The sequence below is a fragment of the Papaver somniferum genome, unplaced genomic scaffold, assembly GCF_003573695.1.
Source record: "Papaver somniferum cultivar HN1 unplaced genomic scaffold, ASM357369v1 unplaced-scaffold_104, whole genome shotgun sequence".
Lineage (NCBI taxonomy): Eukaryota > Viridiplantae > Streptophyta > Magnoliopsida > Ranunculales > Papaveraceae > Papaver > Papaver somniferum.
Genome location: NW_020619270.1, coordinates 2,375,506 through 2,401,856, shown reverse-complemented (window position 1 = coordinate 2,401,856; position 26,351 = coordinate 2,375,506). Strand labels below are relative to the sequence as shown.

Here is a 26,351-nt window from a genome sequence, read left to right as displayed (position 1 = left end):
GATGAGGCAGAGGTAGAGGGTGGGTTGATATGGGGATGGCTAAATTTGAGTCTCTGATGGAAAAGGAAGAGTGTGGGAAAGGTTTATGTGGAGGACAATGAGGGGATGGGTGATTTGGTGGCATGTTCTGGTGAGCTTCTTGTTGGACAAATTGAACCATGTCAAGAGAGACGGGTGATTCAGGAGATTGAGAGGCAGTGAGAGGTACTCTTTCTTTTCCCATGAGTTGATGAGGGTATTTGATATCAGGGTTCAATTCGATATCCATTTCGATGACCTTTTCTTTTTGTTTCTTTTGCTCTTTGACTGTATCTAGGGCTGCACAAAACGGAACCAAAACCGAAAACCAAAACCGATACCGAAACCGAACAATTTAAACCGAACCGAAACCATATCCCAATGGTTCATTTGTGGTTGTCAGTCCCAGAAAACCGACACTATCGGTTTCGGTTTAGGTTTCCTAAAAAAACCGAACCGAAAACCATATGGTTAACCGATTGTTACTGGCCATAAGATTGAACTAATATTAGCCGTGGATGTTAGATATTTTACCCTAATAATATTTCACTCGAGTCTTCTCTTTAGTCTTCCCTATGTTTCTTAGAACTTCATCTCTGTTGTTCCGTTCTTCCCTGAAGTGCAAGAACAACCAGTCTACCACCATACTTCACTCGGTCCTAAAACTACCACCACCAGGATAACCATCACCTTCTTATTCTCTTTGTTTTACTTTTTCTTCTAGTTTGATCACCATCACCTCACCATCATTCGGTTAACCAAAAATCGTATGGTTTTAACAAAACCGAGTAGAAACCGAAACCAATGAAACCGAATAAGCTATATGGTTTCATTGGTTTTCATTATTGGAAAACCGAGCACTTTGGTTTCGGTTTAGGTTTTGCCAAAAACCGATAAAAACCGAACCATGTGCAACTCTAACTGTATCTGATATAATTGCCTTCATCAGTTTGTTCTCAAAATGTCGTTTTAGAATTTTGCTTGAAAGTCTAACTGGATGCTTTCTGGCTACCCTTAACTTAGACAAGCTGCTTTTTCGATTGTTCAATCTACCACCTTCCTTAGTATTGTTTGGGATCTTAGGGAGCCCTTTCACATGTTTCTTCATTTGATCCATTATTACTGTTGCTTCCTGGTTTTTATGATGTTGTTGATGTGACATAACATCCATTTTTGTAGCTCCTACTGTGTGACTCCCTTTAGAGAATTCCTCAAAAACATAGTCTTTCTTTCCTGTTTTATGGTCCATAATCAGAGTGGTTTTTCCTCTTGCCCCTAAGCAGAAAACAATCTCTTCCTTATCAGCCTTATCCTTCTCTAGAATTTGTAGTTGTTTGTGAGTTGGAACATTAGTTTGCCCGTGAAGTTTTGTGATATTGACACTTTTGGTGTGAAAAGTTCTGGGTTTGAAACTCTCAAAACCTGGAGGTGGTTCTAAAAATCTTTCTTGATCATGGTTTTTAAAAATAGAGTTTGTCTTGATATCAAACTCTACCTTTTCTGGTGGACTATGCACAAAGCCGAAACTGCATAACTCCTTGTCTCTCCCTTTCTCCACAATACTGTCAGATATTTGTAATTTTGTTGCTATACCTGCTTCAATCTCTTCAGCAGTATGCCTTTTTGATGTAGAGATCTCACTGTCCATCATAGTTTCATTGCTCAGCACTCCAACATGAAAGCTTGCCTTCTTGCTCACTTCTTTTACTGCTTCAGGGGCTTCTATTTCTTTTCCTTTAAACTGTGTAGGAGCTTCCATAGAACTGCACTCTCCTATTTATGTGTTTTTTGTAGAGCAGAAAGCAGTTTCAGTCCCTTCTTCTCGGAAAGCTTCAGAGATTGATTCTAACTGTTCCTCTACAAATCTTTCTTCTTCCTCCATCTCCACGATTTCCTCCATATGTGGATCTGTTGCAGCTTGGGCTAATAATCTTGGAACACATTTATTTATTGGGTGGTTGAGCATGCGACATTGTTTGCAAAAGCCTTTGGGGGAGTTTTTTGAAGAATATATTGAATTTCAGATTTTCTTGCTTCCCTGTGTCGACTAGAATGTGATCCCAGAGCCTCTCATTCACATTAACTTCCACCAGAGCTCTTGGGCAGTAGAATGTAAGTTTACTTCTAGTTGGGAGCTCCACCATTATGCATGTCGCCATACTGCTAGCTATATCATATGGAATATTTGGATAGACAGATCAGGTGGGAGATTGAGGAGTCTTGCCCACATGGTCACCACATCCATGTTGACTGTTTCTGGAGCAACACCATGCATATATTCTTGAACTACTAGCAGAAATGAACCATAACTCCATAAATTTCTTTGTAATTCCCTTTGAACATCACATTGTGATTCTAGCCCAAAAGTAAAGATATTGTTTTCTTTTCATCTTATTACTAATTTACATTCTGGGACATATGATAGATTCCAGATGTTTTGACCCACTTCTTTTGATTTCTTCATGCTGAGTTTGAAATCACAATTGACTTTTGCTAGTATTAATGCTTTGCTTTTGTTTTTACTCTTCTGCTTTTGTTCTATTGAGAGTTTATACTCTTTGTTTATGTTCAGTCGAACATTCATCTTATCAGCTAGAGCTTCTCCGGAGAGATCCATCGGTTGATTGAAGATCTTAATGCAACCAGTAGGATGATTGAGCACTAAATCTTTGAGTTTTTCACACCACTGAGCAGGTTTCATGGTTAACAGTTCGAATAACCAATGCCGAAAGTACCACCAATAGACTTTAATTGTTTCTTTGACTAAGTGGTTAAACCACATTAAGGGGATGGTACTTTCTAGCCAGGCGAAATTCATTAGATAAGGGACAATATCTTCAGAGATTATTAAGATCTGATGGGATTAAGGTGGTTGAGGGGTAATGAACGAGAGAGATGGAAAAATTTACGGGGGAAAGAGAATAAGAATGAGGATAAATTGAAGATGGGGTGGGGGGTGGCAGAGTACCAGCACCTAAGGAAGGAGGGGGGTGGGTGAGAGGACGGTAAATAAGGAGGTAGAGGGAGCTATAAAAGTAACTCAGTCTACAAACAATTCCAACTGTATTGAGACCAACCGATTGAAGCTTGAACTTTTGGAGATTGAAAAACCCAATTTTTAAGGTTTTCACAAGAACGCAAACTGAAAGAGCTTGGAGAAGCAAGAACATCTAAGAATGAATACCTTGCAAAAACTGCAAGTGTATTAGCACAAATATATTGAAAGCAATGGACACATACCTCTGATAATCTTTGACTGCTAGCTCAGGGGGAAACTTAGGGCAGACGGGTAACGAGTTTACTCTGCACACATTTCAAGTCACTCCAAAAAGTAGAGACTTCAAACTGAATCTATTAAAGCTTAAACTTAAAAGGAGTTAAGATTCCTTATATTTTTAGGAGCCTTTTTTCAACAAAAAAATAAAAAACTAGAAGCAAAAATTAAACAGAAGGTTATTGAAGCCGGCCCTGGATATGAGATGGATTAGAAGTAGTCATCGCTGGTGGAGAATCTGGACGAAAATGCTTCCTCTCATCCCCACTCCCTTCCACCACCTCACATAACTCACACAAATCCCCCCACACACACCATGTCTCTCAACAACTGAATCAATGGCTAAAAATCACTGCCACCTAATGGTGGAAAAGAGTGGTGGAAGGGAGTGGGGGAAGTGTAGCAGCTTCAGAATCCAGAGTTGGAGAAAAAGAAGGGTACGTAACTTCTGTATTTTCCTTTGTGTGTAGTTGTTGGGTGTAAATAAAAAAAGTCAAATTAGATAGTACTTAGGATACATGAAAATATATATGGATGGTACATAGGATTATTGGGGATGGGAATTAAGATAGATGGGAACTAGAGAAAGTGGAGATAGGAAATAGGAAAACCTTATTGATTTTCATTAGATTAAATAAGAAAAAATGATTATTTACAGTTTCAAAAGTACATCAAACTTGGGCCTAGTTTGGTATTGCTGCTGCTTTTGTAAAAGCACTTTTCTGTTGTGCGTTGTTGTGCTGTGAGAAAAAAATAGTTAAATGTTTGGTAAAATATTAATTAAAGTTAAAGCTGATTAATAAAAGCAATCAAAACTGATTAATTAAAGCCCGAACGCCTTTTTGAATAGCTACTCTGATCCTTTGAAAAAGAGAACTAATAAACGCATAAAATAGTTTAAATAATATTTAAATAACAAAATATTATTTGTTATTTTTATTAATATTTTTTTTATTAATATTTTTTTTTATTAATATTTATATTTTTATTAATATTTTTTAAATAACAAAAACCTTATCCATTTAAAAATAGATTACCTTAATGCCCTCACTCATATAATTTTTTTCTTTTCTTCTTCAAAATACAACAAATTTCTTTTCTACCGGCTAACCGCCGCCGCCGCCGCCACCACCACTAGCACCACCACATATCCGCCACCACCACCAAAAATACCATCCCACCACAACCGCTTAACGACAACCACAACCACCACCACCACCGCCACCACCACTCCGCCGTCGCTACCACCACCACTTCGCCACCACCACCATTCCGCCGCCACCACCGCCGCCGTCGTCGCCGGTGGTGTCAACAACCAAAGTTGATCCCAAAACAAAAATTAGAAAAAAAAAATATATGGTGTCAACAACAGGAGTTGATCCCATAAATAAAAATCAGAAAATAAGAAAAAAATAATAATATGGTGTCAACAACCGAAGTTGATCCCAAAACAAAAATCAGAAAAAAAAAATATGGTGTCAACAACCGAAGTTGATCCCCAAAACTAAAATTTCAGAAAATGTGCAAATTATGTATGGTGTCAACAATCAATGTTGATCCCAAAATATGGTGTCAACAACCCAAGTTGATCCCAAAATTCGAAAATATTCAAATTATGTATGATGTCAACAACTAAATAAAGTTGATCCCAAAATATGGTGTCAACAACCAAAGTTGACCCCAAACTCTAGGGTTAACAACCAAAGTTGATCCCAAAAATTGACGTATTAAAATTAGTGAACCCGACGTGAATCGAACACGTATCTTTTGACGTGGAGTCAGGTGTGCTACCATTACACCACAAGTTCATCTTATATAAACATGAGTACTGAACTCAAATCTTAATAAAATGCAGACACTAAACACACAAGTACTAGTACTATTTAGAAGTGAATGGGAACTTGAAGAAAACAATGTACCTTGTGCAAGATGAAAGCCAATATTTCTAACTTGAACTAGGAGGTACTTAATACACCTGTGACAGCAATAACATTTGGAAACATTTCATTAAAACAAAAAGAACTCAATGCTTTCAGCGAGTTATATATATTCCCATGAACAAGTCAGTTAAAACTCATGCTGAAAGAGCCGACATGAGAGGTTATGTGGCTGCCTGTTAACTACAAGCCTACAAGTTTCACATAGATATAAATTTTAGCATACAGCTGTATGTAAAATAATATGTCGGAAGTTTACACATCAACAACATGACATTATTATTTATTAAAAAATAAAGATAAAAAGATGTCGTACAATTACTTAAAACTGAATGCACCTGCTAACCATTGATGAACCACTGGCGACATCAAGAGAGAGAGTATACCTGAAGAATATGGAAGAGCACCTGAAGTTTTAGTGCACTTGTATACCTATATGAACCACTGGCGACATATAGTGAATTAACTGACAATTACTAATGGATGCATTGCACATCTGTAGACAAAAATCCATAAAATGAATCACTGGCAACATAGAGTGAATCAACCAAAAGAAATCATTCAAATAGATAGGCATCACGCAGAGTCGACTTGTTTTCATCTTATAGTTCTTCTAATCAAGTTAAATGAAGATTTAGAAATGACTTTTGGTACCAATATAAAATTCAGTCTAAAAGAGAATGATTCCAAAATGTATACGCAGATTCAGAAATGAAAAGTGTTAGTAAATCACATTTTATTAGAGAGTAATTGCACATATGATATAACCAGTAGAATATCAATCACATTTTAGTACAATGTATGCTATTTTAGTAAAATTCTTCTCGTTAGTATAACCAGATGAGGACATTAGCTTCTTTGGCCTAGTAAACCAGTATCAAAATAACAACAATCAATTTTAGTTCCCAAAAAATCATAATAAACAATCAATTTTAGTCCCAAAAATCATAATAAAGATAGAACCATTACCGGTCAGGGTGAAATCAATTTTGCTGAATGTATACCCTTCATTTTTCGCAGCAGGGTGAAATCACCACAACCACCGTTCATAAACAATAATCAGCTTCTTGATTCAAAAACTGCAGTAGATAACAAAACTAAGATGCCACACCATTGCACAAATTGACAACCAAATGATGACTGGGTCAATTTAGCCACTATAAACACCATCAGTTTATACGAAACCAGTGATAAAACTCAAAACTATAATCCTAAAACAATTAGATACCTACATAAAGCGACAAACGTGAGTAGCAAATTCAGAAAATCAAATGCACCAATTTCTTATCATTAAGCCAAATTACATCTACTGCATGAGACTACTATACACCAACTCACTAAGCTATTCTATAAATGGGCGGCATATCTCTTATCTGAGTTACTCTTTTTAGTTGCATAGATAAATCATCACAATTGTCTTCCCACTGCAACCAAACTTTATTTCCTTCCTATGTGTATTCCCACTCTGCCAATTACCACTACCACTGCATTCCACCTCTTCCATCACCAATTAAAAAATCAAACATAGAAACAATTAATCCATTTAGCACTACCACAAACACAGCACCACTAACCACCGCCGCACATGCTACCGTCCCACCACCACACATCACCATAATGAAGATAAGTAAAAAAAACAGTTAATTATCGCCTTAATGCTTCATTGGGAATGAAAATAACCAATTGAAGAATAAGATAATTAATTACCTGAATGAATTATCGATCCGAAGAAAAATGAATCCAAAATTAGGGTTTGAAAATGCAATCATGTACAATCCAGTTGCAAAATCGAAACGAATCTAACGTTTTCGATGCTCAGGATTAGGTTTCGGAGATTAGTTTCTCGTTGGTTGATCACTAGATTTGAGTTCTGAAGTTGAATCAGGTAAAAATCGATCTAAACCGATTGTTTAGGAGGTGGTGGTGTTGCTGCTTGTGATGGATTTGATGGAAATATAAGAGGAGGTCTGAAAATGGTCGTGGGATTGGTGGAGGTGGTGGCGAAACTAGAGGTGGTACTGGAGTGGGGGTGGTGGCGACGATGAAGATGGTGGTGGTGAGGTTTCTCGATTTTTCGTTTTTGCAAATGAAGAGGTATTTGAACCGGTAACCACTTTAATACACAGGGAGGGTAAATTTGGTAGTGTTACATAATTTAAATGGCGTTTTAGAAGGTGAGGGTATAATTATCCTAGTTTAATTGGGGGCCATAACTTCTAATTGGCGTCATGGAATTTTGTTTGCCCCCAAAATTTTTAGGAGTGTAAATATCGCATTATGAATATACTATTTTACCCTTCACTAATTGAAAATCAGTTTCACTAATTAACTATCCTAATTAAGGTCCCTAATCTATATATCCTAATTAAATCAAGAGAAAATCAGTTTCTCTTTTCATCTTCATCTTCCTCTCCTCCCTTTCTCTTCTCCACCTCCACCATTAACGACTCCACCTCCACCGAGGAAAATTCTTCGAACCGATTCATCGCGTGATCGTCGATGATAAAACTTTAATCGACGATTAACTTCTTCTACAAATATGGCTAAAACAAAGCAAACCGCTCACAAAGCACTTCAAATTCCTAATCTTGTAGATACGGTGAATGCAAAGGTGTACGTGCGAAGAGCTCCTGAAGCAAGTAAATCGAAACCCAAAAAGGGAATGGCTCCAATTAGAGGGTACGTGAACTTAAACCCACCTCCTATTCGATGTTTTGGTTGTTTTTTGATTGTGTAATCGAGATTGGTAACTGAAAAATAGAAGTTAAAGAGTGAGAGTCGTTAGTATCGAAGAAATAATACCCTAACGACTCTTACATTGCATGCTTTTTCTATGAAAAATCGTTAACCTGTTAGTGTAAATATGACGACCCTTGTTCTGCTACTTCGACCTTTTGTGTCCTAGAATAGAGTCGTCGCCATATTAGGTTGAAGATGACGACTGTAGTTTGACGTCCCCAAATTAGTGTGTAACGACTCTGGGTTGAACTTGAACTGCCTTCTGTTGGGGAAAACGATAGAGTCGTCAGTAGTATATAATCCCTAGACTAGAGTCGTCAGTAATCTATAATCCCTAGAGTCGTCATCTCTTTTATAGGGTCGGCAGTTACTTGTTTGACGACCCAAGTTTAATCTTTAACGACCCTTTAAGGACCAAAATCATCCTCACTGTCCAATTTTTGCAAAGAGTCGTTACCTTATAAATTACAGTTGTTACTTTGTAATGAAGAGTCGTTAGTTTGTTAGAGCATATCATTGACGACTCTTTAACTGATAGAGATAAAGTTGATGTCTTCTAAAAAAAAATTCGTGTTTGGAATGTAGTGACAAGAAAACGAAAGACAAGGTTGAAATCACGATAACTCCTCCTTCGAAACCTCCCTGCAACGATAAATACTTACTTGCCGGTCAATTGCGCGGAAAAAGGCCGAGTGAGGTATAATTTTCTATCACCGAACCAAGAGACAAAGGTAATGAGTTGTCTGATTCGTCATAATCAGACACTCATGTTGTTTCAGCTAACACTAGTGGTGAAGAAGAAGATGAACAAGAAGAAGAGCAAGTAGAGGAGGAACAAGGTGTAGAACATGAGATACAAGAAGAAGAGATTCAAGAAGAAGAGCAGGAAGAGGAGGAAGAGGGTGAAGGTAATGGTAGTGGTGATGATGAGGATGATGGTAATGAGGAGGAACAACATCAAGGTAATAATGGCGGTGATGATAATGATGATGAGGAGGAAGAGAATGATGATGAAAAGGATGAAGGTGGTGATGATGGTAAAACCACTGTTGAGGATGAGGAAGAGAATGCAAAGGCGAAAAAGCCGGTAAAGAGGGTTAAGAAGGATGGAACAGATATTGCACTCAGTGCGAGACACGTTCCCGCTACTCATTTGATGTTGCCTCCTCTTCGAGGTGGTAAACTTAGAGGAGAACCTAGAGATGGGGGCAAAGTTCTATTTGGATATCCTGGATTGTGGGCTCATTGCATCAGTGAGACAATCGTAAGAATCCCAAATTTGCTTGCTATTTGATTAGTTGGTGTTAACTTGTTTATGTTTTGTTTTTTAAATACGTGTTTGTTTATGTTTTGTAGGATCATAAGGATGTCGCACGTCTTTTCCGGCACCAATCTTCTTTCAAGAAAATGGAGTTGTGGCCGCTAGAAGGTGAATGTGCAAGAGTTAGAGATTTGGTTGAAAACTCAGGTTTGTACAATGTCGTTGTGAACTTTGTGATTGCGTATGACAAGGTCGCAGTATCTAGTTTCTGTGAAAGGTATCACGCTGAAGTCGACACATTCCAACTTCCTTTTGGTGAGATGGAGATAACTCCTGATGACGCAGAACACATATTAGGGCTACAGGTCGAAGGAAAATCAACCGGTGAGAAGTTCAAGAGAAGGCCTAGTTGGGAAGACATCTATACATGGACCAAGAACTTGTTTGGCTGGGATTCCGAGAAGACTAATGGGCTTTTCGAGAAGGGACCTAAGTACCCGAAGAAAGAGTTCAAACTTGTAGATATTAGGAACATGTTTTCTGGGACAGAAAAGAAGAAAAAAGAAGGAGGTCTCTCTGATATGGAATGTCGTTATGCGGCGGCTGGGTATTTGTTGTATGTCCTTGCGTCGGTTATATTTCCTGACATCAAAGGTAACCGGGTGAGCGCCAACCTTCTTCAGCTTTTGGATCCCTTGTAAGATGTGAGCAAGTACTCTTGGGGGACTGCCATAATTGCACACCTGAATGGTCAGCTTTCTCAGGGATCTCGCAAACTAACTTCTCAAATTAATGGGAATTTGGCTCTAATGCAGGTATTTGGATTGATGAAAGTTTTCTTATTTTTGTACATTTTAAAAATTGAATTATTTATGTTTATTTCATTGGTTGTTGTAGGTGTGGATTTATGATCATTTCCCATCACTGATCAAAGATAATGAAGATGTGGAACTCAACCCAAAATGGAGCAAAGGTAGTCCATCGGGAACCAAATACTTGTTCACTGGTTCTCAAGATAGGGAACAAAGTGATGCGTTGATACAAATGCGTCAAAAACTTGACAACATCACGGCTAAAGAGGTAGTCTTCAATCCGTACAAGAATAATAGAGTTGGCGCAATGGAAGATGTCGTGTATTACCATGGCCCTTTGTTTCACCCTAACGGTTTTTCAATGTACAATCCGATAAGAATCATGCGTCAACTTGGTTTTATTCAAGATTCACCCGATGAGGATTATGTACCTCCGTTCAAGCACAAGTTGTAAAAGTGCGAGGCTGACGAAGCGGGTATAAAGGTGGCTTATGAACCTGAAGTTGATGTCAAGCATTGGAATGATAGACACTCTAGGCTTGTATACATCTCATGGTGGGTGCATGCGGATGAAGGTCATGAGGAAACATCGGATTACGTCGAATGGTATGAAGGCTTCTCCCATGGTAGGGTGATATGGGTAGTCCGACTCCGGGTAGGAGGACCAACAGAGCATCCACCTCTTCTTCTTCTCAAGTCGACAGTAGAGATGCTACTTCCATTCTGACACTGGTGGTGAGTATTTAATTTTGTAATTGTGTTATTCATCTACATATAAGAGAGTTAATTCTGCCAACCACTCTGATTGTTGCATAATTAATCTACCATCCCATTCAGTTCTCTTGATCGTTGCTTTGGAAGCGTAGATTGTGGAAAGAATACATAAGTTTGACTTATCTTCCGCCTTTATTGCATTTAGAATCTTAAGGGGCCTACATCGCTTCATCTTCCGAACCTTTTCCATTTGATGTGGTTTCAATTGGGCATATGCTGGGTTCCCTAAAAGAGTACTAGGTGGAGGATGGTTGTGACGACCATCCGGAATACTATACATCCACCATAGTAGAGTTTCGGGATGCCTTTTGAAAACAATCCTGAATGGGCATTTTATCTTCTTCGACGAAGTTTTGTAGACCCTCGTCGTCTTATTCACATAATTGTAGTTCTTCCCTTTGTGACTTTCTTCCTTATCCCCCGCTCTCTCGCATACCATCTCCATTTGCTTACAATCAACGTGTTTGCTTTGAACAATTACGCACATATTCTCTTTTCCCTTGGAAATAATCCATTCCTTGACCTCAGCCTTTGTTTTCCACGTCTACATTAAACAAATAACACATTCATTATAAAACACTAATTAAACAATTTTCGTATGGATATACATTGACTCAAACAATAAAAACGTACCAAATCGGTCATATATGCTTGGGAGGTATCCGGGCCGACAGTGTCGAGGGGTTCAGGTTGAGAGCTCACCCGTACAACCAACTACAGAAAAAGAACAACAAAATCAGTATAGGGTCGTTACTTTGTAAGATGTTAATATGACGACCCAGACAGTCGTCAGCATAATTTACAGGTGAACGACTCTTTAAGTCGTCACCCAGATTTTCTGCAGACAAACGACCCTTTTCTCGACATATGACGACTCTTTTTATAAAGTGACGACTCTACATTGATAGATATAACCAACTCTTCCTGGTTTTCACCTTAAATCGTCACCTTGTATACATATAAAATAACGACTCTAAGAGTCATTCTCTGGTATATTTACTAGCTGCCGACTCGAAGAGTCGTTTGGTTTTAATCTAAACGGATTAACGATTCATGTTAGTGGTTGCATTTATTTTTGAATTTAACTCAACCAAATGTGGTTGAGGCAGTTTGGTCGCTCCATTCTATATATAGAGGCCCATATCTCACCCATTCCATATCAAAACCGTAATTATCAACCTCCTCTTCTCCTTCTCATTTAATTACCATTTAAGATCAAAAAAAAAAGAGAAACATAATGACTCCATTCACTAATGAAGAGAATTGTGCCATTATAAGTGCTTGGAAAATAGTCACTAACCACTTTGAAAGTCTAGACAAAGACATTGATGAAACATCATATGCTTGGTGGAACCGCGTATTCATCGTTTTTGTGGCGTTGGACGGAAATTGCAACTCAAGGTCTTTGAAACAAGTCAAGGAACGCTTCAAGAAGATACAATTCGAGTGTGATGTTTTGAAAAGAGAACTTAAGGCTGTTAGGGAAGCCTTTCCGGATATGCTGAGTGTTGTAAGAGTAAGTATTTGAATAAGAGGTAAAACTTATAAAAAGCTTTGATCGATACTAACTAAGTATATTTGCATTTTCAGTTGGGGAAGGCGTATCGCTATTATGAGGAGCTTCGTGGGGAAAGTTTGAGCTCCACGATTGCTACTTTATCTTGGAAGGCACTAGATATAACTACGCCATATATGATTAAGTGTATAAGTGCACCTTTATTATCTATTGTATTTCATTTCCTTCAATGCAACGGTATGCGAGATGTATGTCTTTTACAATTCAATGAAATGATTCTATGAAATCAAAAATTATGAGAATCTAGTGCAAGGGTCGTTACTTTATATAACTAATCAAACTAACGACTCTAAAAGAAATTAGTAATTGATCGCTAGGATCGTCATTTCATATGACTACATGTATGACGACCCTAAGTGTTACTTTTTACAGAGAGTTTTGGTTTTAGAGTCGTCTATGTGTAAACAAAACAACAAAACGACTCTAAGTGACCTAGTTAAAAAGGGTCGTCAATGTTTAGCACACTACCCTAACGATTTTTCATAACCTGGAAAAGTCGCAGGTTTGAGTCTTTATTGGTAGTGTCAATATACTGACGACCTCAGAGAGTCGTTTGGGTATACACCCCCCGACTATGGCGACCCTTTCTCTGAGTTGTTCCATAGTGTGGATGATTCGACCACTTGGAGAAACAAACAGACAAATCGAAGGGTATAAGATGCTTACCTGATTGTTTTGAGCTTCGGGTTCCTCATTTTGAGTGTTAGTTCCTTCATCTTGAGCAATGGGATTTTCATTCCAACCATTGTTCATGCCTTCCTCTATCAACATCTCCTCATCAAACATCCAACCCATATCATTAGTTGAGACAATCTTACCGTAAACACAATCATTGTTGTTATTTGAAGCTTCACCAATCTCATTCCCTCCACTTGAATCACTCATTTGTAAAAACCCTAGGTTTTCCTCTCAAAACTCCTCCTCTTCAACTCAACACATAAAACACATAACACACATTTTCCACAATTTTTTTTCCTAAAATCAGATTTTAATCTAAATACACTTACCACACTAATCAAACTAATTAATTCCTAATACTAATCATATAAGGGCAGTTTTGCCATTTAGAAAATATTTTTTTAAAGGGTGACCCAAATTAGGATTGGGTGACCTTTTTCGTCCCGTAGTGCATGACCTCCAATTGGAAGTTATGGACCCCAATTAAAATAGGATAGTTATTGATGGAGAAGGCTATTTTTGAAGCCCATAAAAAAGGAGGGGTAATTATACAATTTCCACATTTCTTTTGGGAATATATTGAGAAACATAGCAAATATAATAACTGAAATTGAAAAATAGTAAACCTTATAATATAGACACAAAAAATAGAATAGATTTCTTACAAGTACGAAATAGAAAGAATATACTGGAGCCAACATAATAAGGATAAATGGATAAGAGAAAATGATTATAACACAAAGTTTTTTCACCAGAATGCCTCAGAAAGAATGAGAATCAACAGTATTCATATTATTAGAGACAGTAGTGGACTATGGATATAAGGGCAACAAGAAGTAACTGAGATTATAACAAAACACTTCAAAGAAATATCTCAAACTAGTAATAACAACATTGATCCTATTTTTGACAACATTGTTGAAAAGAAAATTAGTCAAGAATAAAATACTAGGATGTGCTCTATACTTGACAACAAAGAAATTAAAGAAGCTTTGTTTTCTATGAATTCTTGTGGGACGCCTGGACCTGATGGGTTTCCCTCAGGTTTTTATCAACATCACTGGAATAGTCTTAGTGAAGAGATTATAGAATGGGTCCAAAATGTTTTTAGAAACAAAATTTTTGAACAAAAGATAAACCACACTTTCATTACTGTAATTCTAAAAAGCAAAACCCCAAAGACCCCTAGTGACTTTAGACCTATCAGCTTAAGTAATGCCCTTTATAAGATAGTTTCCAGAATAATATCAAATAGACTGAAGCCTCTGCTAGATAACATAATTTCACAAAACCAATCTGCTTTCATACCAAAAAGACAGATAACTGATAACATTATAGTAGCTCATGATATATTGCATACTATGAAAACTAGCAAAAGGAAGAGTGGTCATATGGCCCTAAAACTAGACTTGTCAAAGGCCTTCGACAGACTAGAATGGGACTTCATTATTAAAATGCTAAAACTGTTAGGGTTTCTTCTGATTTATGTGACTTAGTTTATGCTTGCATTTCAACTGTCTCTTATGCTGTGATTGTGAATGGTATACCTGGAGAAACTTACTTTCCCTCCAGAGGTATTAGGCAGGGGGATCCTCTATCGCCCACAATTTTCCTCATTTGCATGGCGGAATTATCAAAACTATTACTGTTTGCTGAAAATTTAGGAGATGTTAATGGTATTAAAGTCACAAAGAATTGTCCTTCTGTTTCACACTTATTTTTTGCTGATGATTCTTTTCTTTTTACTTCTGCTACTATAGTTCAAGCTAGGAATCTTCTTAAGTGCTTAAAAATCTTCAGTGATTCATTGGGACAACTAATAAATTATCAAAAGTCAGGAATTTACTTTAGTAAAAAAGTTGAAAATAAGCACTGTAAGTTACTAGCTAGAATTCTTAAAGTCAATAGAATTACTAAAACTGATACCTATTTAGGAACACCCCTTTTCTTTAATAGAAATAAAACCTTCAACTATCAAAACATGTTAGATAAGGTTTATAGCAGATTTCAGGGTTGGAAAGCCAAATTCCTTTCTCAAGCAGGGAGAACTACTTTAATAAGTTCAGTTACCAGTGCAATGCCAATATATCAGATGATGTGCTTTGCTTTGCCAAAAAAGACACTAGACAAACTTAATGTTATTCAGCGTGATTTTTGGTGGAAGAAGAATAAGAAAAATAAAGGAATCTATATAAAAGCTTGGGACTCTCTGTGTATTAGTAAAGAATATGGAGGTTTAGGTTTAAAAAGTTCACATAAGTTTAATTTAGCCTTATTAACTAGGTTAGCCTGGAGATTATTAGAAAACCCAAACAAACCGTGGAGTATTATCCTAAGATGTATGTATTTTCCAAAAACAGACCCCTTGAGCTATAAAAAGAAATATGTTAGATCTTGGGTGTGGACTAGTATCTGTAAAGGATTAGAAGTTAACAAAGAGAATCATACTCCCTCTGTTTCTAAAAAATAGGCAGGTTTGTGTGCAAATTTACACACAAACAAGCCTATTATTTAGAAACGGAGGGAGTAGCTGGCAATTAGGAAATGGTAAAAAAATAAACATATGGAAGGATAGATGGCTTCCAGATGGGAAAATTCCAAAACCTAAAGGGAATAACATTAATCCACAGTTCACAAAAGTAGCTGATATTATAGATAACAATGGGAAATGGAATATCGACCTGGTTGAGCAACTGTTTGATGAAAACACAGTTAAGGAAATAAAATCTCTAGAGCCTTTCTCTAGCATAGATGGAACAGATAATGTTAAATGGTTGGGAACAAAAGATGGTTGTGTTTCAGTTAAATCAGCTTATAACTTCATTGCTAATAAAAATAACATGTATGAAAAAGTAGGTTGGAAATCTATTTGGATTCTGGAACCTTAATGTAATGCCAAGAGTTAAAAAATTTCTTTGGAAAACCCTCAGTGATTTTTTACCAGTTAGGGAGATTATAAGAAGACATGTTCCAATTGATAAAAACTGCCCTTTGTGTAACATAGTAACAACTGAAAGCATAGACCATTTATTTTCAAAATGCATTTTCTCTGAAGCTATATGGAGGGGTTTATCTCTATCTACAATTTTCTATAAGGCTGCTAACAAGAACTATAAAGATTGGTGTGTGCAATGGTTAGAAGATAAGGATAATAGAGACATATTTGCTTATATTCTTTGGCATATTTGGAAATATAGATGCAAAGTTGTGTTTGATAAAGTAATACCATGCCCAGGAAAATTAATTGAGTTAATTATAAAAGACTTGAATGTGCATTTGTCCAGTAGAAAGAAAATCTCTTCAAGCTTGAAGAAGAAAGCCGTGTGCAATGTTTTTCACCCAAAATGCAATCTGAAACAAATAGAGGAAAAGATTAGCTGCAATTACATTTTATTTGATGCTGCTTACAAGAAAAAGTCTAAGAAATTTGCTTATGGTGTGATTCTTATAAACAATAATGGTGATATTTGTGAATTTACAGGAGAAACAGGAAGATGCAACAACTCAGATGAAGCAGAAGCAAGAGCTTGTAAGGAAGCTACCAGGTGGGAAAGAAGGAAAGGACTCAACAACTTAAAATTCCTCAATGACAATCAAAATGTCATAAATGGAATGAAGAACAGTCTTCATGCTGTTGATTGGAGAAGTAAATCCCGCTTAATGAAAGTATGGGAGGACAAAGAAGTTTTTGCTAATGTCTCCTATTACTATATAATTAGAAGTTGTAACTATTTTGCTGATAAATTAGCTAAGACTGCTAAGTACTTAGTAAAGTTTAATGATGTTGTAATAGACTCAAGTAATATGGATGATCAGAGCAAAGCTATTTGGATAGCAAAGCTCAGTTACTCCAACTATGTAATTTCCTTTATTTAGTTTTCTAAAATTTCCTTTTATCAAAAAAATAAAAAAAAACTGGCTATCATAAAATAGTTTGATAATAAAGTATAATAATGTTTAAATAATAAAATATAAAAAATAAAAATTGATTGTATATATATTTAAGGGCAATTTTTGTCATTTACAAAATAAAATAGGGACAAAAATGAGAAATCAAACATTAAATTTTGGTGGGACCAAAGCTTATGCTTTTGTAGCTTTTAAAAGCTCCTCCTCCCCAGCTTTTAAAAATTGATGAATTTGGGAAGTGCTTTGGGTAAAAAGTACTTTGATTTTTTTTTACGAAACACCAATTTCAAAAATTATTAACATATATAGGTTTTGAAAGTGCTTTTGGAAAATAAAAGCATTACCAAACCCAGCCTTAGTTTTTCACTTTAACATCAACTTACACTTTTGTAATTTACACAGATGTGTAAATTTTCACTCAACACTTTTGTAATTTACACAGATTACAGTATGTGATTAAAGAAATGGACTTGGCTTTACAGTTTTACAGTCCTTTTTTTGCACACACTTCTGGAAAATAATGGGAATTTACGGCCAAGGAAAAGATACAGATACAAGGCCTGAAAGCTAAATCGACAACACTCTCACTTACACGTTTTCTGATTGGGAGGGGTTGGAGGATTTGATCAGTGCAGCTGTGTTGTCATCTTGAGCCGCATCTGCGTCTAAAGACGACTTCTCATTCTTGTAAGGATACAGCAGGTAATGTTGGACCATGAAGAGAAGGTCGAAGAATATGGATACCTGCGCCAAAAAAACAATATCACCAGCGTGAAAAAATCGTTGATATTCCACACGATGCATTTGTAGTGCCATGTTTGAAATCAGGATAGTAAGATGTTCCAAATTTCATCAGAAATACATATTACCTATATCTAAAACAACCCCATATACCTTGCCCAACAAAAGTTGGAGATATAAGTTTAAAGAAAGAAATAGACTTGACGAGCAAGTTAAACGTAGAGAAGAAAGAGAAACCCAATAACATACCAAAGAAAGCAGGGTCTTCCCTATGTTCCCGTAAAAGCTCACCCAAGAACCTGCATACAACAATAATTCACAATTTAAAACATAAAATTGGGTGTGAAATTGAGCACTATTCTAAAATGGCACAATATCTAACCCTGGTCTATAGACTGTGTGGCCATTTGTGCATAGTTTGTCACTCCGCCAAGTAAATCAAGTAAAATGTTGCCGATGCTCCATCCCACAGTGCTCTTTCTCGTGAAGTTCAGGATGGCCTAGATTTCATAACATAGTTTTGTGAATATCACACGTCTTGTTCCAGCCATAATTAGCAATTAGATAGAGAAAAAAAGTGGTAAAACCTTTGGCAAATGATGTTACTGCCTGTTTTCTTTTCATTTTTCTGAAGTGATTGGGTGTGTCATCACTTACCCAACAAAAGCTCTTATAAAACATAAATTAGATGATACTTTGTTGCACATTTTACCTTAAAATAAAAACAAAACAAAACATACTTTATTGCACGTTTTACACCTTGGATCAGTGTATGAAACAAATTGTAAATATGTGCAACTAAGAATCAAAATTATCAGTATAGAGAAATATCTGAGTACGAGTTTCTAGCAAATGGCAATACAAATATATACTTTTAGGGTAATATGAAAATTGCACAGAGAAGATTATGACTTGCAGATAGTAATAGAACAATAGATATCCAATAAATACACCATTCTTGCAGAAGGAAATGAGAGGTAACTCTAACCTGGGGTATATATTTAATGACCGTCATGAAGACTTGTATGGAGCTGCAAAAGGAGTCAGATCATATCAAGTTTAAGTCAATCTAGCTGCAGAAAAAGTCAGTATGACTACAGAACCAAAAGGTAAAAATTGCCAAAGAAGAAGAAGACTTCAAGGTTCTAACAGCTTCATACTTAATGAATAAAGCTATTTCAATGGACTGGGACAACTACTATACATCAAACTTATGTGCTCTGGTTGCACCAAAAGGCTATGAAGGGAGAAAATTAGAAAAACATATTCTTCTGATCTAATAAACGATTTTTTTGTTGCCATTGATATTGGACTAGTCTATCCTATCTTACTCGGTTCAAATGAAATGCTTTAGCTATGAACTACTAGGAAATTAGGCTATCTTGTGACTTCCTATCCAACACCAAAATGTTATTTCATCAGCAATATTCAAATGAAAGCTTAACAAAGAGTATCTTGTAGCAAGAGAAGACTAACTTGAAAACTGTTACTAGCCATAGCCAAGATTGGCTTGGCCAAGCCATAAACACACAAACTGCAGCAGAAACCCACACAACAGAACTAATTGCCAGACAAGTCCTCGAAATCTTTTGAGTTCCACGCTGTCCAGAAAAACAAAGCATAAGCAAGCTTGACATGAAGCTGTTCTGCTTACATCAATGGATCATAAAATTACTTACATCATAGATATAAACTTGGTACAATGTGAATGCTGTCAATATAACAGCATGAATCGAGAACGCTACATCATTAGCAGCAACCGGAATCATCTGCACATACACCAAATTCGAGTCACAACTTCCCCTCTACCAAGTTTAAATGATAAATGTAACTTCAATACTACTATAGCACCTATACAACTTATATTACAATTTCCATTACACACCAAAAACTCGTGCCCTGGTGATACTTGCAATTTGAAAGTACTAATGTAAATGTTGTTTGTACTTGCGCACAGTGTTTGACCATAATACTAAATCAGGCTGAGCAGTGAGCACTTCTAACCACCGCTGACCGAAGCCAGACACCAAATTTAAAGAAGAACAAACCCAAATTGAAAAAACAAGACAGACCTCTCCGAGTCCATATTTCTCACGGTATTGTCTCTGAACAACAGGACTAAAGTAGAGAGAAGCGTTGTAGATAAGATATGAGGAATGCTTTGTCAAATTCAGCACCACAAAATCGAAATTCAACCCCACAACACTTCACAAACACACAAATCCGAACAACCCATTACGTCAAGTCGAATAATTTACTACGAATTATCAAATCTTAAGCCATAAAAACCCATACTTCGAATTAAGAATTTTTAAGAATTTTTTTTTGAAAAAATCGTACCTCTTTCTTCTGAAATTGAGAATAACTTGTGGGTAGAAACTAAAGGACCATGAGAAGAAAGCAATCCAACCTAATACTTCATAAGTTATTTCTAGAGGGATCGAATTCCATGTCGCCATCTCTCTCTCCCTATCTTATGAGCAAGAAACTTATTATAGGGGCTGTTGAATTCATTAGAGGGGCTGTTCTAATAAAACAACATGGGTCACCGGTTAGTAATTCTAAAAACTTCTTATCTAACTATTTTTTATAATGACTAAAAAATCCTTATTTACACATGATTTTTTACGTTTAAAAAACACCAACAATAAGATTAACGGTTGGTGAACTTTATGTCCAAATCAACCATTAAAAGGTTCTTTATACCTTGAACAAAATTCTACTCGCGAGTTTTTACCGTTCATTAGAACAAAGATGAAACCACTTCGGTCCAATAACCAACCGTAATTAGTCATTTTTTGAAATTTACGGTTGGTCTCGAGTTCAAATTTACGGTTGGTCTCGAGTTCATTATTTCAGAAAATAAAATTTATGAACAACCAACAGTAAAATCGAACAATCATATTGCATAAAAAAAACATCCATAAATAGTTAGGGACTCGATAAAAATCCATGAATCATATTTCATCTTTCACCATCATGAAAATATTCTAAGAAAACAATTCATGGAATCATATTTCATCTTTCATCATCTGACTGTTAGGAGTGGAGTTAAAATACTCTATATAAAAATCCATAATGAAAATCCTTTATAGTGTCGTGCTTATTCACAACTCCATGGGGTTTGTTAACAAAATGAACAAATACATTCGTTTCTTAACAAATATCAATATGCATAGTTGATTTTTGTTGGAAATTTGGGCTAAAAACAGAGGATGAAGAAAACAGAGAACGAAAAAGAATGTTATATCACTGGAGGCGCTTCAAGGCCTTGCGATTCTTTTCAGCAATTATTTCGACCATTCCCAAATAATTGGCGAGTACAACCGGTCAGTGAAATATTTCTTTCAGGATACAATGAAGCCCTAACAACGTAATTGGATTCAAGAGTTGTACTTTCCTTGACCCAACCAAGAACACACAATATTTAGATTCTGATGATGCTTAGAGAGAAAAGAAATCAGATTTTTTAGATATGTTTTTCCATTGATCTGAATGAAAACAAATCATCACTACTTATAGGGAACTCATGCCTATTGGAGATGTCTCTTCACTTCCAAAAGACACATAAGGTGTTTGTTGAGAATGGTTGTGTCTTTTATGAACCATACACCCTTTAGAGGTGTCTCTTCATCTCCAACTAACATTCATTGTGTTTATTCAACCAGGAAGCTCCCCCGTCATAGCGGCAAACTAAAACGAAAACATTTTATTTTCTATGTTATTGAAAATATCCAACAATCTTAAGGTGGAGAACTGGAAACAAAGAAGAGGCTTCCCGTTCCTCGTTTATGAAACCAACCAACATGCATCAACAGCGTCATCAACCCATAGTAATTGTATGAACATAAAGCTCACTCATGTATGGTTCCGACAGAGTTCATTCAATTTCCAGTCGCCACAGAAAGAGAAGATGAAAGAAATCAAAACAAGAGTAGAAATGATTGGGCAAGGTTTTCTCTTATAGTTTCTATCAGTTCCCTCTTTCAGATCCAATGGATTGTCTAACCTCACTGGTTATTTAGCTTAGAAACTAAAATTTCCCTTGTTCAAGCCTCTCCATCAACAATAGGGTATGATGAGGGAAATAAAAGGGGACGGAATTACCAAGACAAATCTCCATGTTTCTTCCATTTTCGTAGTTTTTCTTTTTTAATGTTAGGTTCCTAATATTTTACGTATCCAGAAACAAACACCACGCGTACGAGAAACAAGTAGACAAAGTAGGTCTAGCTTAAACCTTGACTCATAGACACGTGTTCAGCTGTATGTGATACATAGCAGTAGCACCCAAAGATTTAAGACAAACCTATATAACACACATGGTATTCTACGGAGACAACAAAAAAAGGTTATAAACCGTAACTCAATTACGGTGATATAAAAGCAAACCGCAATGCGTTGACAAAATTTGAATTTCCACTCGGGAAAACTAATGGTTGGTAATGTTGTAGTCGAATCCAACCGTAAACTAAATTACGGTCGTTAAAACTAACCGTAACTGGACATACATATAATTTTTTAGGTTTTACGGTTAGTAGTTCTTCATTAATTAACCGTAACACTTTCAGAAATCTAAACTACGACTGGTAATTGAAGAACAACCAGCCGTAACTCCAACTGCATTTGAATGCATCTAACCTATTTCGGACACAAAGAAAAATACAATGTGTTTCTCGAATCATACCTCACATAAATCATACTGGTTAATCATCGGTGGTTTAGAAGTTTGAAGAAAAAAAGGTAATGGAGAATAACAATTAAGCTTACAGGAGGAGAGATGAGGTGAAAGAACTAATTTTGATTTTAGTTTTTTTATTGATGAAGTTAAAATAGTGAAGGGCACTTTAGACTTTTTAACGGTAGAAGGACACCCCCTAACTAACTAGGTAGACATTAGAATAGTGGGTGAAGTCCCTTTAATGGATTCATCAACCCCTATATTAGGTTTCTTGAACAAAGCAAGGGATTCAATTGGACGTGGGAACTGTTAGGTGTATCTCAACAATACGTACACTACTTATAGTGTTTTCTGATTCGAGAGATCAATCTATACAATTCTGGCCTAAACCAAGAAATGTCCGTTATAGACTTTCTTCGGTCACAGAATGAAGGAGATGGGGTTGATCTTAGGGAGGGAAGCGAAGAAGGTGTTGAGATTGTGAAGGTGTTGGTTGTCTATGACTTGTATCAGAATATCGATCTAGCTTGCAATAATGTAAGCAATCAGCTCTGAGTGTTTTCTGGATATCAACACTTGACTTTCTGTCTATCTTGGAAATAGAGAGGAGAACCTATTTATACAAGTCATTGAGCACAACCTTCGTCTCTCGTAGGAAGTGGAGGAAGTGGAGTGATGGAATAGTGGGGTCGTGTTAGTGTCACACGATCAGTCTTTGCCCACCTATCCCATCATCACTAACCGTCCATGCCTCATGACACGCTCTTGTAATGGCGCGTTGCACGCTGCACGCTGTAAACCGCCAGACCAATACCCCAGTATCCCCCAGTTTGTGACATGTTTGATGTCTCGAATGAGTGGATCGTGGGACCCACTGTAGGAAGTAGCATGTGATGCTAAAATAACTAAGGATTTGATATTTATGAAATATCGTGTATGGTCGATGCATGTAATGCATCACAGAAAATCAGCATGTATGAAGCATCGATGTTTTAAAGCCTGACTGAATAAGTCGCGGACCAAGCGTCTTAAAATAGCACCACGTCCAACCATCTTCGAGTGATCGTTTGGAGGCTGCATGGGAAAGCTATCTCCTAACCGATTACTCATGTGGAAGAGTGGCGGATGACGATCATCGGGATGCCTTACTGATCGTCTAGCTTTCAACCTAGGTTGTCCGACCAATCTAGCAAAGTTGGACGGACGAGATGGTTTAAGACTTTCATCTGCGACCGTTGATGGATTTTTAGGGTTTTAGGAGGTGCGCGAGCGTCACCCCTATACTTGACCGAATCCGAGCTTGGGCGCAAGTTTTGGTGGGGCCGACCAGGCATGCGTGTAGACGGCCTGCCAGTGTATATGCCCATACCTCTTTATTTCATGGGGGTGCAATCTAAGCCACTCAATTTGACCGGCAAAGGTGAGTGGTCGAGATCGATTTGCGGCAGAAATCCATTACCGCAAAGGATTTGGAAGCCGCTCAGCATGCCACTTTTGGGCGCACGTTTCGAGGTCGTCGGGTCCTAGTCTGCCTAGGCCGACCAGTTCCACACAAATGTGGGCCCACAACAATCATGTTGACATGCTTGGGACCTTTTAAGTCTATATCTACACCCTCCATCCAAGCTTGCGAAGATGGATGGTCGTGATCGAACTGCGGCAGTTATGCGGCGCCGCAAACCCTAATTTAGGTTTTTAAAACAGTCACGTACACACGACTTCCACCAAACGGTTTGGCAAGTTATGCTCCTCTTTTGGAGGGACCGATTATGTGGGCCCCACGTTGGGCCGACGGTGAACGTGTGTGCACTTCTCTAATGATCTTAGGCGCAATCTAAGCCATCCAAACATGCTGGTGAAGTTGTATGGTTGTGATCAATTTAAGACATTAGTGGAATTTTCGTGACCCTTGCAAAGAATCACACCAGCCATGTTTCGGGCATGCGATCGTGGCTATATGACCACGCCATGAGCAAACCGATCAGACAGGGATAGAGTGGGCCCGTTAATGTGCGTGCTAGCGCCTCCTCCATCTTTCATGGTGCGATCGAAGCCGTCCAATCAGGCTAGTGAAGTTGGACGATCACGATCACTTTGAGACTGTCTTAAGCAGTCTTGCTCGTTCGATCTTCTTCCAAAGCAGCGCGACCACCCTATTTTGGGGCTGGCGTTTTAGCATGCTGGGAAGTAAAGTGTAATATTCGACCGGCTAGGGCATAAATAGGTCCGCCAGTGGTCATCATGGTGATAGCCTGCTCCCGTTAGGGTTCGTCTAGGCTGGTTAAATCATGCGGTCAACCTGCGTGGCCGTGATTGTTTCTGAGACTGATATGGACAGTCTAGATTTCCCTTAGGAAATTAAATATGCTCAATCGAGCTAATATACCACACCGAGAGATGTAGCCTGTACGGATATTTCGTGCATGCCTCACCATTGACACTTGGAGATTCGTGTTACTCTGTTAAGAGCAACGCTCAGTCGCCATGCCGCACCAATAGTGAGAGTTCCCGGGAACAACACAGGAAATACTAGGCAAACCATGCATTAATCAATAATGCTAAAAATTCACAGAATATTCGGGATTGTTGCTACATGCTCCGTTCTAGGTGAATTTTTGTATTTAATTCACAGAATACTTGGGATTGTTGCCACACGCTCAATTCTAGGTGAATTAATAAAGCGAAGAGGTACTCATCACTTATCGAACAACTTTATCCTCTGTAGGATGTCAGCACATGGCTTTATCCTTTGCAGGATATCAACACATTAAATTTGGTTTTACAATTTTAGCCCTGAACTAAAATCCACCATCAACATTAAGTCCCCTGCCTAGCACATAATGGTTGCATTATTGTGGGGTAGGCATTAGATGGTGACAAATAAATATAAAACTTATAAGACAAAGTTAGATGTTACCAGGAGAGATAGGTCGGCCTGTCTTTGGAACATGTCACGTTCAAGAGGCATCCAGGTGAGCGTTCCCCTAGCATGATGTCGGTTGGCCCACGTAGATTAGGCATGCGGTTGGTTGTGATCTCAGACTATCCATGACGATGCCATAATCCTCGACTATGATGTGGACGAGCCCTATCATGGGGAATATCCTTACAAGGCCGCTGAATCAATTTCTGAAAAAATATGTTGAAGAAGATCCCAAATAGAACGTTTATGTAGCTTCCAGCAAGCGTGTTGAAGCATCTTCTAAAGCGAACGTTAAGGTGGCTCCTGGAGAGAGCGCTGAAGCGGGTCCCGGAGAGTGTTGAAGTGTTGAAGCGACTTCTTCTTCTGGAGAGAGAGCTGAAACGCCTTCTTCTGGAGATAGAGCATTGAAGCGGCTTCTGTGGGAGGGAGCGTTGAAGCGGCTTCTTCTATAGGGAGCGTAGAAGCGACATCTTCTTCAGTTTGGTTTCCCCTTGCAAATTACATGCTTCTTGATTGACCATCTCTCTTGTGTTGAAGAAATTCTTGACTGACGGCGAAGGAATTTCATGCTGAGCATAAGTCCCCAAGCGTGGTGTACGTGGCTCTATCTTGTATGCCTGATGGGCCTTTGTACGTAGTGGTCGTTGATATGGTGAATCTCTGGAAGGTATAAATCGACGAGCAACAACGGTTCTTGGCAGCAGTTGTGATCAGAAGAGACTAGCAGGGATAGGCGTGGTGGCAACTTGTACGAACTTGGCACTCTTCATACAATGGTAGAGATCGTCTCGTTATTAGAGGGACGAGCTGGAACCGATGGATTTCTTGATGTTTCTTCATGGAATAGAGAAGAGGGACACAGTCCCCTGCCCACGAGTATCCAGAGCTTTCGACTTGATAGATGTTTTCATGCTAGGTTCATGAGGCCGTCTTTACGCCTGCTCTGTTGAGTATATCCTCGTATTTGGACATCTTAGAATCATAATGATAGTGTGCTTGCATCTCTCTAATTTCACCATCTTTGAGAT

General features: G+C 37.7%; 1 protein-coding gene and 1 long non-coding RNA gene across 3 annotated transcripts; both read right to left on the bottom strand.

The window, feature by feature from the left end:
• Positions 1-4,708: 4,708 nt before the first annotated feature.
• Positions 4,709-7,302, bottom strand: LOC113327609. 2 transcript variants are annotated; one of them, XR_003349059.1, is made up of 3 exons: positions 6,937-7,302; positions 6,199-6,308; positions 4,709-5,725 (listed from the first exon to the last, which is right to left on the bottom strand). It is a non-coding gene; the product is annotated as an uncharacterized LOC113327609 (long non-coding RNA). The 2 variants fall into 2 exon arrangements; XR_003349060.1 differs by having other exon boundaries at positions 4,709-5,615.
• A 9,960-nt stretch (positions 7,303-17,262) lies between these two features.
• On the bottom strand, positions 17,263-20,248 carry LOC113327607 (cystinosin homolog). The gene is made up of 8 exons (XM_026574783.1): positions 20,060-20,248; positions 19,792-19,924; positions 19,399-19,488; positions 19,196-19,320; positions 18,708-18,750; positions 18,102-18,219; positions 17,969-18,018; positions 17,263-17,722 (listed from the first exon to the last, which is right to left on the bottom strand). Exons 1-8 carry the CDS (start codon positions 20,176-20,178, stop codon positions 17,567-17,569), a joined length of 834 nt encoding a protein of 277 aa, XP_026430568.1. The 5' UTR covers positions 20,179-20,248; the 3' UTR covers positions 17,263-17,566.
• Between the last annotated feature and the right edge of the window lie 6,103 nt (positions 20,249-26,351).

Excerpts from the sequence above, each read along its gene's own strand:
- LOC113327607 (XM_026574783.1), bottom strand. The coding sequence starts at position 20,178 with ATGGCGACATGGAATTCGATCCCTCTAGAAATAACTTATGAAGTATTA. Across the intron at positions 19,321-19,398 it reads ACCAAGTTTATATCTATGAT|CGTGGAACTCAAAAGATTTC; the intron begins GTAAGTAATTTT and ends TTTTCTGGACAG. Across the intron at positions 18,751-19,195 it reads TGGCTAGTAACAGTTTTCAA|CTCCATACAAGTCTTCATGA; the intron begins GTTAGTCTTCTC and ends CTCCTTTTGCAG.